This window comes from Larimichthys crocea, chromosome XIV (assembly GCF_000972845.2).
Source record: "Larimichthys crocea isolate SSNF chromosome XIV, L_crocea_2.0, whole genome shotgun sequence".
In the NCBI taxonomy this organism is placed as follows: Eukaryota; Metazoa; Chordata; class Actinopteri; family Sciaenidae; genus Larimichthys; species Larimichthys crocea.
This window is the reverse complement of record NC_040024.1, coordinates 12,400,106-12,413,916: the sequence shown is the minus strand read 5'-3', so window position 1 is coordinate 12,413,916 and position 13,811 is coordinate 12,400,106. Positions and strand designations below refer to the sequence as shown.

Here is a 13,811-nt window from a genome sequence, read left to right as displayed (position 1 = left end):
TTACATTTTTAGAAAATGTCAAACAAAATCATTATTTCATCATTGTTTATTTCAAACAAAATATTAATAAATAAAAAGATAAATAAACAAAGTCATCAGTTGTAATAATAACAGGTCAAACATGTTCTGGGGGGACCCCACAGGTCAGAGGAGGTTTAGAGTCCAGTACAGTCCAGAACATACAGACATACAGGGTCCCTGATGAGATCTTGCAGAGTCATGATGATGTTTGAGGATATAATCGTTCAATGTTTCAAACTCTCAATCAGGTCCTCTGCAGCTTCTCTGCCAGATTGTTGTAGTTCATTCTCTTCAGGATCTTCTCTGTGACCTCTTTGGCCCCCTCAGTGTGGTACTGCTGTACCATCAAGTCCACGGTTCTGATCCTGTCTTGTCCCTCCAGCCGGCTGATGGGGATTGGATCAGACTGCAAACCCAGGAAACGCTGGAAGGTTTTTAAGTCCTCCATCACAAGAGTGTTGAGTATGTTGATGAGCAGGAGTTTCACATCGGCAGACTCTGGGACACAAACTGACGCAGCAAAGAACAGAACACATGAAAGACTCTCTTTCTAGAGACTTAGTTACTTTAGATGGAGAAGAATCTTGGAGTTGTTTTCGATCAGGATTTGTCCTTTAACGTCACATAAAACAAATTTCGAGGACTGCATTCTTTCACTTACGTAACATCGCTAAAATCAGACGCATCATGTCTCAAGCGGATGCAGAAAAACTAGTCCACGCATTTGTTACTTCTAGGCTGTACTATTGTAACTCTTTGTTATCAGGCTGCTCCAATAAGTCTCTGAGGACTTTGCAGTTAATTCAGAATGCTGCTGCACGTGTTCTGACAGGAACCAAGATCAGAGATCACATCTCTCCCATTCTGGCTTCCTTGCATTGGCTCCCTATTAAATCTAGAATAGAATTTAAATTCTTCTCCTTACTTACAAAGCTCTTCATGGTCAGGCACCATCTTATCTAAAAGAGCTCATAGTACCTTACTACCCCTCTAGAACACTGCGCTCTCAGGACGCTGGGTTCCTTGTGGTTCCTATAGTCTCCAAAAGTAGATTGGGAGCCAGAGCTTTCAGCTATCAGGCTCCTCTTCTGTGGAACAAACTACCATTCTGGGTTCAGGAGGCAGACACTGTCAACACTTTTAAGAGTAGACTGAAGACTTTCCTTTTTGATAGAGCTTATAGTTAGTGCTGGTTCAGGTCATCCCTTAGTGATGCTGCCATAGGATTAGACTGCCAGGGACTTCCTCTCTCTCTCTCTGTCTGTCTGTCTCTCTATCTCTATCCACCACCATCTGTAAACATGTCTCATTAATGCATCTTATTGCTGCCATATCTCCATCACAGTTTATAGTTAGTTGATGATTTGCTGCTGCTGAGCATCTGTGTCTTTCTATTCTATCACAGGTTCACTGTACTGTAATCATTTATCATCATTTATTCATGTCATTTTATCAGTCATTGTAATTCATTGTCATTTTATCAGTCATTTAATTCATTGTCTTTTATCAGTCATTGTATTCATTTCATTTTAATTATTGTAATTCCTTGTCATTTTATCAGTCATTGTAATTCATTGTCATTTTATCAGTCATTGTAATTCATTGTCATTTTATCAGTCATTGTAATTCATTGTCATTTTATCAGTCATTGTAATTCATTGTCATTTTATCAGTCATTGTAATTCATTGTCATTTTATCAGTCATTGTAATTCTTGTATTTATCGTCATGTAATTGTACAATATGTTTGTGTTGATTTGTTCTGTACACGTGACATCTATTGCACGTCTGTCCGTCCTGGGAGAGGGATCCCTCCTCTGTGGCTCTTCCTGAGGTTTCTTCCACCTTTTTTCCCTGTTAAAGGTTTTTGTGGGCAAGTTTTTCCTCACTGGAACCGAGGGTCTAAGGACAGAGGGTGTCACTCCCTGTACAGATTGTAAAGCCTCAACAAATAAAATCTGATTTGATTTATTTACAGACTACGGACCAGAACACGTGTTAGACCACAGACCAGAACACGTTAGACTAAAGACCAAAACACGTTAGACTATAAATCAAATCAAATCAGATTTTATTTGTAGAGCCCAAAGTCACAAAGTCCATTTTCCTCTGAGGCTTTACAATCTGTACAGGGAGTGACACCCTCTGTCCTTAGACCCTCGGTTCCAGTGAGGAAAAAGGAACAAGGAACCCAGCGTCCTGAGAGCGCAGTGTTCTAGAGGGGTAGTAAGGTACTATGAGCTCTTTAAGATAAGATGGTGCCTGACCATGAAGAGCTTTGTAAGTAAGAAGAATTTAAATTCTATCCTAGATTTAACAGGGAGCCAATGCAAGGAAGCCAGAATGGGAGAGATGTGATCTCTGATCTTGGTTCCTGTCAGAACACACTATAGACCTAAACATGAAGAACACGTTAGACTACAGACCAGAACACATGTTAGACTACAGGCCAAAACACATTAGACTACAGACCAGAACACATGTTAGACTACAGACCAAAACAGGTTAGACTACAGACCAGAACGTGTCTTAGACTACCGACCAGAACACGTGTTAGACTACAGACCAGAATGTGTGTTAGACTACAGACCAGAGCACGTTAGACTACAGACCAGAGCACTTTAGACTACAGACCTGAACACGTGTTATACTACAGACCAGAACACGTTAGACTACAGACCTGAACGTCTGTTAGACTACAGACCAGAACACGTGTTATACTACAGACCAGAACGTGTGTTAGACCAAATGATGAAATGTTTTTATGGACTTTTCACAGTTTTTTCAAAGATGATTTGTTTGTTGAAGTTACCTTCAGTGGAGAGAGATGAGGCCACTGAAAAACACAAACAGAAACAATAAAGTTTATTTTAAAAACAGAAACAATAGTTTCTAAATGTTTATAAAAAAGAGCTGTAGTCAAAGATGGAAATGCGTGAAGGGAAATCTTAGTACAGATCAATGAGTAAAGTCTTAAACACTGGTCTTGCACTGAGCTGGTCGTATTTCTCCGATAGATCTCGGTTTGTTCATGTCAATGATGAATCCTCCATGCATACCAAAGTTAGTCACGGACTTCAACAAGGTTCTGTACTAGGACCACTTCTATTCAGTTTATATATGCTTCCTTTAGGGAACATTATTAGGAATCATTTTTACCGATAACACCCAATTTATCGATCAAGCCTGATGAAACCAATCAGTTAATTTTCTGATGTTAAATTCAGACAAACTGAAGTTCTTGTAATTGGACCCCTCAGAAACTCTCTTTCTGAAGACTTAGTTACTTCAGGGGTCACCCTGGCCTCCAGCTCCACTGTAAAGAATCTTGGAGTTGTCTTTTATCAGGATTTGTTTTCCTTTTCAAGGACAGCTTTCTTTCACCTACGTAACATGTGTTTGCATGTTGTGTTAGCATGTTGCATTAGCGTGTTGTGTTACTGACCTCCCATCTGGACAACTTGGCGCCAAACCACAGACTCTATGGAGCCAAATAGCCAGCCAATCAGAGGGAGTGGAGTCACGGATCTCATCAGCTGTAGCTCCACCCTCCTGACGTCAGCTGCCAGCTGCACCTGAAACGAAGCCAGGAAGTTGTTGTAGTCGCTGAAGTTCACGAACTTTGAACTCTGAAAAATAAAATAAAAGAACAGTTTTAAAGACTGACAACAATTAAAGGAAAGGAGAAGTTTGAATTTAACTGACTGAAGTAAATGGAGTGTCAGTCAAGTTAGATTTATAAAAAGAACTGTGAGTGTGAAATGTGTGAAGCCTAATCAATGAAGAATGACAAACAGCTACAGAACAGACTGACGAAAGCAGTTGAAGTGTACCTCTGGCTGGATGAATGTGATCGGCTCTGCACTCAGTTTGTACATCTGGTTCGGGATCAGCTCGCAGTCTGGTATTGTCTCTACATACTCGGCTCCACTCCGTTGCTTCCAGTCTTTTATCACCTGGAGATCAGAATATTTACATTGACAGTTAATCATTTTGCGGATGCTTTTATGCCTTCATCCATGGAGATATTTCTGAGCGGCATTCAGAGACCCGTGCAGAGACCGAGGGGTCGTCAGAAGGAAATAGGGCTGAGTATTATCTGCAGAGCAGTGATAGGAAAAGTAATGTGAGCGGATAATCTGACCCACGGAGGTTGCATAGATAGCAAAGAGAAGGGGCCCCAGCACCGAGCCCTGGGGCACCCCTGTGTTGAGGGTAATGAGATGTGGACGACTACTGTCAAAGCCAGGATACACTGTACAAGACCCTGTGCTGCTCAAAAGTTTGTGAACTCTACATTTGTCAATTTGTAAATACTAAAGTAATGTCAAGTTATACCCCAATTCACAATACTGACATTCCAAATAATGGACTCAAAATAAAGAAATGGTTATATTGTCATTCTTTCTATTTTTATTGGTGATTTAAGAAAAAAATCTGATTTCATTGGTGCAAAAGTATGTGAACCCTTTCAGTTAATAGAATATTGCATTATTGGCATGATTAACCTGTATGGGTTCACCTGGGTAAGACTAAAGTGACCTGGTTTTATCTCTGTTTCAATCAGTGATGCACAATTTCGTCCTTAAACATCTCTGATGTTATTGGCCCATTTCAGTGGTTAATTCAGCCTCCAATTTGTCCCACCAGATTCTACTTAACTGCTTGTTTTAATTCAGTTCAATTCAATTTTATTTATATAGCGCCATATCATAACAAAGTTATCTCATGACACTTTTCATACAGAGCAGGTCTTTATAATATTATTTATATTATTATAATTATTTATTTATTCAACAGTCTCACTGGGAGAACTCACACCACTAACATAAGTCGACCAAAAACCCTTTTTATTCAGTCTTGACCACAGAATTGATTTAGTAGTTTATAGAGTATACTGAATTGATAACCTGCACCTGTTATTTCATTAACAATAATGGTTTTGATTAAATAAGGAAATCAGGATGAAACAATAGAAAACTCCAAATGCTCAGAGGTTCACAAACTTTTGAGCAGCACTGTAGATCAGGTGTCAGTCAGGTAAACTGCCGATAATCCAATGAAGTCAAAGCTCAAAGTTTCTTTACATAACAAAGGTTATTAAATATTTATTAAAGATTTTTTATGTTAATTAAAAAAAAGTTTTTGTTTCATTGATATATTTATTAATGTTTTAGTCAATTAAAAATGTTGATAAAATGACAGGTAACTTGTCTGTGGGAGTGGCTTGTGTACCTGAGGGAGGTTGACGTTGCGCTGCAGCAGCAGGATGAACAGTGAGCGGGTACTCAGCTGAGAGAAGATTAGCACGAGGCCACTGATTGGACTGTTGGACGCCACCGGCATCACAAGACCAAAACATGAGAATCCAGAGACATCAATGATCACATGATGCTCTGTCACCTGACCAGGTGTGATGAAGTCCACGCTGTCCCCAGTGACATGAGCTACAGACAACTTCAGAGCATCATCTGCAGTTACAAAAAATATATTATTCATAGTCATCTTTGATCAGCTGATATTTGTTAGAAATCAACTGATCATCAATAATCAAATCTCTTCACTGCTTTTTATTAAAACTTCTCTGAAACAGATTTCATGTGAAAGTCATCACACACACATGTAGCCATGATAACCCCCACCCCACCTGAAGTCAGCTGACAGTGCGGCAGGTAGAGTTGGTGGAAGCTTCCTGTTATCACTGTGAACCTGAACAGTGGTCCAGCCGGCCTCAGACCTTTAGAGGATAGAAAGTCCACGTCCCAGGGTATCACCTGGTAGACCACGTCACCAACGCCCGCAAACAGCAGGCCGGTCTCACGGCAATGGAAAATGCCCGGCTGGAAGCAACGCAACCTGCAGAACCGAGTCAACGAATCTTAGCTTAGTTAGCTTCTGTTCTGTTCTGTTCTGTTCTGGACTGGTTCTGTGCATTACCTGAACATGTTTCCGTCCTTGAAGACTTCAGGTGTGATCTCGACCTAAACAGATCAAACAGGTGATCGATCAGAACCTGAACAAATGAACCAATCATCAGCCCCCATCAGGGGTGACATCGCAGTGACATCATAATGTTCTTACCACTGATGTGTCCATGCTCATGTCTGATCTGATGTTACTCGAACTCTGTGATGTCACTGCTTTTCCTCGCAGACAGACACCTGCAGTACAATGACATCATTAGATCAGTGATCACACCTGTATTATTAGCCTAGCTTAGCACAGTTTGTGTGGACATACTGAGCATTGGCACAATCTTCAGCAGGATGTTCTTGGCAACCGTCTCCCCCTGTTCTGATCCAAAATATTCTCCCAGAAGTCTTTGTGTTGTTGGCCTGTCTGCATGTTGTAGCTGCTCTCCACCAATAGGAGAGCAGCTATCATCAGTCATGTGACTGACTAACCACTGGAAACATCTGAGCTCCTCTGAGACCAGAAACTCCAACATCTCTGCAAGGACTGACATCTCTGAAGGATTCTGGGGGGAACAGTGAGAACATACATCAGGACCACAACACACTGATGACATCATATATCAGGACCATGACTGACTGCTCTTCAATCCCAGTCAGTCATGAATACAGACCTTGATCCTGATTGGACTTCCTTCCAGTTCCTGCAGTAAGAACGGCTCTGATTGGCTGAGGGCCTTGTAGAACACCTGTTGGGCTTCATCCCCCTTTCTCAGGACCAGGTCCACCAGAGCCCGGTTCTTCTCCTTGTGTGCTGCAAAGATGTTGATGGCCTCCCTGTTTGCAGTTTTCAGGATCCCGGAGTCCTGCAGGCAGTCCAAGACAATGTCCGGCTGCTGCATCCTGCTGATTAGCTTCCTGCGCCAGGTTTGCACAAAGTCTGGATCAGGTTTTGGAGCCAGTATAAGTCTTGGTCTTGGTAGTTCTGCAGTGTAGTTGACCCGATGACCAAGGCCGATCATTGTCAGGACCGCATTCAGCATCGCCAGTGCCCCCTGCTCATGGTAACACTTCAACATGGTTTTGGCAGTGCTGGTGGCGTCAGCAGATCGGAGCCAGTGTGGGGGCACAGGGGGAAAGTCCGGCAGGAGGTTCTGACTGAGACCCCATTGGACCCTCCACAGATCTACCTGTTGCAACTTTGCCAGCTCTGCCTGCAGCAGGTCCTCCTGGGCCACCTCCTGGACCGCCCCCTGAACCGCCCCCTGGACCACATCTTGGACCACATCCTGGACCACCGGCTCATTCATCCTCGTTTGAACACTTGCCCTTCTCTTCAGGGCCTGAGATAAGTCCTGAACAGGCTTCAACATATTACCCATGATTCAGGCTATTGGTTTGCTCTATGTTGTGACTGACAGGCTGGCAGAAGAATTCTGAAAGACAAGATAAAAAATTTCAAATTAACTGAATAAAGAAACATAAGAATAATAAGTAAATCAAAAAACAACTTTAATTTATTTATGCATAATGTCATTTAATGAGATCATTAAAATATTCATGATTCTTGTTTTCCCCATCTGATAAGTCAGAGTCATTACAAACACCATCGACGTGGCTCCACCGTGGCTTAATAAATACAATTAATTAATGAATTAATTAATAATTAAATATTTGATAAATATTCAATGTTTTGTGACAAACAAACAAAAATAGATGAAAATCTCAGAGTTGTCAGTCTTTTGTGTGTCAACTTAAATATTTTCATAAAACCAAACATCAGTCCTCAGTCTGGACCAGGACCCAATGTAACATATAAAACACTATACACAATAATACAACAAACATGACACTATATTTAATATAAATATATCATATGTAACACTATGTTTAATTATAGTTAGCCGTCCCCCGGTAGTTCCCGAGCAGCTGGGAGGCTGGGTGACTGTTCGAAGGAGGCATAGCCCCAAACTGAATCCCACGGTACACCACCAACCGCTCCACGTTTCTAACAGATTCTCCCCGCTCAGCGACACACCCGCTGAGAGGCCAACTCTGGTCATCGGCAGCTCCATAGTCTGAAACGTGAAGTTAGCGACACCGGGGGCCATAGTTAAATGCATCCCGGGGGCAATAGTTAAATGCATCCCGGGGGCCATAGTTAAATGCATCCCGGGGGCCATAGTTAAATGCATCCCGGGGGCCGCAGCGGGCGACATCGAGTCTAATTTAAAACTGCTGACAAAGCTTTGAGTTTATAGTTCATAGCCTTTTGTTTTCCTCCTAGCGGAGAGATTTTCTGTTGATTTATTTTCTCTTTGATTAGTGTTTTTTCCCAGAGCATTTTTTGTTTATTAATAGTCTTCCACTTTGTTTTCTTTTTTTCTTAGAATTCATGAACAAATTTTCATAGTCTGTTAGTCTATTATCGCACTGACACCCACCATCACTAAGTGTCTGGAGCAGCTGGTCCTCAAACACATCCAAGCCTGTCCACCCCCCCTCTACTTTGATCCCCATCAGTTTCCCTACAAGGCAAACAGATCAACCGAAGACAGCGTAGCCATCGCTGTTCACACCGTGCAGAGCCACCTGGAACATCAGGAGAGCTACGTCAGAATGCTCTTCATAGACTTCAGCTCAGCCTTTAATACGATTGTCCCTGTCATCCTGGTTAGAAAGCTGTCTGACCTCGGACTTCCCCCACTCACCTGCAGCTGGATAAAGGACTTCCTCACAAACAGGGCCCAAACAGTCAAACTTGGCCCCCACCTCTCCTCCACCCAAACAATCAGCACGGGCTCCCCACAGGGGTGTGTGCTCCTCTACAACCTATACACCTCCGACTGTAGACCGGCCCACAGCAGCAACACCATCGTGAAGTTTGCTGACAACACGACTGTAGCGGGGCTAAACTCAGGAGGAGACAAGTCAGCCTACAGAGACGAGATCGTGCAGTGAACAAAGACTAAGGGGATTATCCTGGACTTCAGGAAGCACAGAGCAGATCCGCCTCCCCTCACCATCAATGGCGACTCAGTGGAGAGAGTGCACACCTTCATTCCTGGGCACCACCATCTCTGCTGACCTGTCCTGGTCTGCTAACACCAAGGCTGTCGTCAAATAGGCTCAACAGCGTCTGCACTTCCTGAGAGTGCTCAGGAAGAACAACATCACCCAGAAGCTGCTGTTAACCCTTTACCGTTCCTCTGTCGAGAGCATCCTGACCTACTGCTCCTCGGTGTGGTTCTCCCTCTGCACTGAGGCAGACCGGAAGAAGCTCCAGAGAGTGGTTAAGACAGCACAGAAGATCGTGGGCTGCACCCTCCCCTCCCCTCCCTCAAAGACATTCACACATCTTGCTGCCTCCGCAGAGCGCAGACCATTACGAGAGACAACATCCATCCCACCCACCACCTGTTTGACCTGCTGCCCTCTGGCAGACCTACTACACCTACTTTAGATGTGATCACCCTGGCCTCCAGCTCCACTGTAAAGAATCTTGGAGTTGTTTTTGATCAGGATTTGTCCTTTAACGTCACATAAAACAAATTTCAAGGACTGCATTCTTCCACTTACGTAACATCGCTAAAATCAGACGCATCGTGTCTCAAGCGGATGCAGAAAAACTAGTCCATGCATTTGTTACTTCTAGGCTGGACTATTGTAACTCTTTGTTATAAGGCTGCTCCAATAAGTCTCTGAGGACTTTGCAGTTAATTCAGAATGCTGCTGCACGTGTTCTGACAGGAACCAAGATCAGAGATCACATCTCTCCCATTCTGGCTTCTGTGCATTGGCTACCTGTTAAATTGGCTACCCCTGCCCCCACCTATCTGCCCCTCTCTATCTTTAACTCAACCGGTCATGTTGGATAACTGTCTACTGACGAGCTTGGGTCTGTTCGAGGTTTCTGCCTGTTAAAAGAAAGTTTTTCCTCACCACCGTCGCCAAGTGCTTGCTCATGGTGGAACTGTTGGTCTCTGTAAATAATATTATAAAGAGTACAGTCTAGACCTGCTTTGTATAGAAAATGCCATGAGATAACTTTTGCTATAATATGGAGTTACAGAAATAAAAACTGAATTGAAAATGATATTTTGTATTAATATAACATACACAAAACTATATTTAATATTACTATATCATATTTAACGCTATGTTTAATAATATATCATATACAATATTTAATAATCATATATATAACACTATTTTTAATATATAACATATAAAATATTATATACATAACAATATTATAACAATAATATAACATATACAATATTTTATAATCATATATAGAACACTATGTTTAATAATATAACATATACAATATTTTATAATCATATATATAACACTATATTTAATATTATCATAAGTAACACTGTTTAATAATTTAACATATACAATATTTAATAATCATATATATAACACTATGTTTAATATTAATATATCATATGTAACACTATGTTTAATAATAGAATTATTCTGGCCTGGTTCTTACCAGAGCTGTCGGTTCCTCTTGGTGGTCTCGATGTTTGTGAGTTCACATCATCAAATTGCAGGTTTTTACCCACAATGCCCAGCTCTACTCTTCCTGTTTCCAGTTTTGAGGTGCTGGTGGTTTTAAATGTCATAATGTTTTTTTTTTAACATTACTCAATAACTAGAACTTTCCATCAGAACCACAGTTTAATCAGGACATGATACTGTTAAGGAGGTCACAACTTCAAAGTTTATCCGTTTTCATTAATAAACAACTAGAAAACTGCATTTCCTGCTGAATATTTGGCGTGGATGCCTTCTGCTGAAATGTCTGATGCAAAAATGTGAAATGAGCTGAAAAACAGGAGAATAGTGTAATAAAGTTTAAAGTTGAATGAAGTCTGTAGCTGAAAGTATGAACGGTATGAATGAGTAAAATAACAGCAATAATGTCATAAATGAGCTGAACATGACGTCTGAATGGTTTCTGTAGGACAAAGTAAGTGAGCATAGATAGGTGACAAAAATCCAAGGTGTGAGAACAGTAATCACAATAGTGTGGACTTATAATACATAACAACAGTTACCTACCTAACGTAACTTACCCCCCTGACCCTAATTACTAACTCTAACTAATGCTAATGATGTGAGTTTGTTCTATGAATTCAGGTTCATGTATACAGAGCAGGTCAGACTCAAAAGTTAGTTAAATTAGTCATAGCTTATATTTTATAATATAATCTCCATCAGGTCCTCTTGGTAGTCTCGATGTTTGAGAGACTACCATGTGACTCGATGAGTTCACATCATCAGATTGCAGGTTTTTACCCACAATGCCCTGCTCTACACATCCTGTTTCTATTTTGTGCTGCTGGTGGTTTTTTTTTTTTTTAAACGACTCAGTAACTAGAACTTTCCATCAGAACCACAGTTCAATCAGGACAGGTCGACTGTTAAGGAGGTCACAACTTCAACTTTCATGTTTTAGTTATTAATGAAGTCAGAATCATTACCTGAACGTTTACAAACATTTTGCATGGAACATTTTACAGAATGGATCAGACTTTTTATTAGGACTTATAGAGAAACATAAAATGTGGCCACAAAGCATGATGGGGAAAAAGCAAGACCAAAACAAAAACGAGTGAGAACCGGTCTGAATGTCTGATCTGGACTAATCTGGACTAATTTGGTCTGATCTGGTCTGATCTGGACTAATTTGGTCTGATCTGATCTGATCTGGACTAATCTGGACTTGTGGTCTGTAGACACATGATGCCGCTTGTTGTTGATCATGTGACTCAGCAGGACAAAATGTGAATCTTTAAATAACGAAAATATAGGCGTTGACGGGATGATAATGAGACGAACAAAAACTATGAAAACTATGATGAGACAAATGAGACAATAATAGAAAAATGTCTGAATATCTTCAGAAAAATGTTGGAATATTTTTAGACAAAAATATTTCGTGAAAAATGTTTTGTATATTTTCAAAAAAAGTTTGGATATTTTCAGATTTTTTAAATATATTTTTAGAAAAAAATATATTGAGAAAAAATTACAGAATAAAAAAAAATATTTTTAGAAAATGAAATTTTCAGAAAAAACATTCCTTTTTTTTTTTTACAACTTTATCATCATCGTTACCGTCATTATCATCACCGCCATCGTCGTCGTCGTCATCATCATCATCATCATCCTCGTCGTCATCGTCACCATCTTCATCATCCTCGTCGCCATCGTCATCGCTCAAAGACATCATCATCATCAAACGTCAAAGACGATGACTCTTTACACATTGAAATTAATTTGAATTTAAGCTATTTAGCATCTCTGGACTTCCTTGTTTTGTTAAATACCTGCACATTTCAAATATTCTGCACACTGTCAACTTTTACACACTACCTGCTACTTACAGTTCCTGTAAGCTGTACTGCTCTTTCCATTTGAAAACATAGTGTATATATTTGTATTGTTTATATTTTTAAAACTTGATTTTCTTTATCTTCCTTATATTTTTACACAATGTTTGTTAAGCACCAATTTCACCAAAACAAAGTCTTTGCATGTGAAAAATCGTACTTGCCATAAACCTTTTACTGGTTCTGGTTCTGAAGTCAGACTGACGTAGAAGATGCTTCATGAAGTGTCTCCAATCTTTGAACCTGCGAGCTTCAGATTTAGACTGCAGTACCAACTTTTAACCAGTAGATGTCACTGTTATAGACAAGGTTACATATCGTTCCTTTAAATCAGGGGTGTCTAAAGTTTTTTTAGTGAGAGCCAAATTCAAAAAATAAACAAAGGGCCACGCACTAGAGGTGACATGTTGACACAAGAATACTGTGTGTATTTTGAACTCAGCTATAATGTGAAAAACGTTGCACTCAGTGATGCTGTCCTTTGGATTGAAGGATGGCTGACATGTCAGGAGAAAGTGACTTCACAGAGATGGCGATCAGTAATTCTGGTTCTCAGCCTGCTTTTGTTCTGATTTAACAGAGAAAATGTTTGTTCACACATGTATGTTAAGCCGAACAGGCTCATCATCCTTTTTGTGTGGCGTCTCATAAGAGGAAACTTGCAGCACAGAGCCATGGCTGAGCCAGTGCACTTCAGAGTGGTAGAGTACATCCCTGTATTCAGCATCAGATGAGAAAGCTTGAAATTCTCTGTGGTACAGTCCTCTAGCTCGAATTATGTTGACAGTTTTTACAGCAGTGTTCATCACATCACCCAGCTGGACAGTCTTGGCACACAGTGCTTCTTGGTGGATTGTACAGTTCATCCTGACAGCCTCACCTCCGCTCTCTTTTACCTTGGCGCACACCATCGATGCCATTCCTTTGTCATGGCCGGAGCTCCATCCGTTGTTACTCCACAGAGCTTTTCCCATTTAAGCCCCATCTTTTCAACTGCCTCTGACACAGCTTCACAATTATCTCTACCCGTCGTTGTGCTCATCAAGCAGCTCCTCCGTACAGCAAAAATAATCATCTACTCCTGTGCGGTGTCTTTGGCATCTGTGCTCTCATCGCATGCTATCAAATAAAAATCAAAAGCACAAGCTGAAGTTTCAAGTTAGCTGACAAGTCCTCGATTCTCCGCGCCTCTGTATTCTGTAAGGTCACGTTGTTGAAATCCTGCATTTCTGTGACTTTGATGAGGCACTGCTTTATGCAATCACCGTCTGAGAACGGTTTGCCGTGCTGGGCAATACGTTTAGCGACCTCATGATCGGCACCAGCGTACGATGTGTATTTCTGATGTTTGGTGTCACGGTGCCGAACATTGTACTCTATCACAGCATATCAAACAGATTCTTTCCGTGGATTTCTTTGAAGAAATCTTCATTTTCCCACCGTGTTTGAAATCTTCTACACTCACTTCCTAC

General features: G+C 40.9%; 1 protein-coding gene across 2 annotated transcripts; it reads right to left on the bottom strand.

Moving 5' to 3' along the window:
• Positions 1-100: 100 nt before the first annotated feature.
• Positions 101-13,713, bottom strand: LOC104936611 (uncharacterized). Of its 2 annotated transcripts, none has more exons than XM_027287895.1 (11): positions 10,434-13,713; positions 6,607-7,368; positions 6,261-6,498; positions 6,102-6,181; positions 5,958-6,001; positions 5,668-5,876; positions 5,256-5,491; positions 3,854-3,976; positions 3,466-3,649; positions 2,833-2,856; positions 101-531 (listed from the first exon to the last, which is right to left on the bottom strand). In XM_027287895.1, exons 2-11 carry the CDS (start codon positions 7,312-7,314, stop codon positions 266-268), a joined length of 2,112 nt encoding a protein of 703 aa, XP_027143696.1. In that variant the 5' UTR covers positions 7,315-7,368; positions 10,434-13,713; the 3' UTR covers positions 101-265. The 2 variants fall into 2 exon arrangements, with proteins under 2 accessions (XP_027143696.1, XP_027143695.1); XM_027287894.1 differs by lacking the exon at positions 10,434-13,713 and adding an exon at positions 8,377-8,787.
• Between the last annotated feature and the right edge of the window lie 98 nt (positions 13,714-13,811).

Bases quoted from the DNA above. Each gene is read 5' to 3' on its own strand.
- LOC104936611 (XM_027287895.1), bottom strand. From the start codon at position 7,314: ATGGGTAATATGTTGAAGCCTGTTCAGGACTTATCTCAGGCCCTGAAG. The intron at 6,182-6,260 runs GTATGTCCACAC...ATTGTACTGCAG, and splicing joins GAAGATTGTGCCAATGCTCA to GTGTCTGTCTGCGAGGAAAA. The intron at 5,877-5,957 runs GTAATGCACAGA...TCGGTTCTGCAG, and splicing joins AAGGACGGAAACATGTTCAG to GTTGCGTTGCTTCCAGCCGG.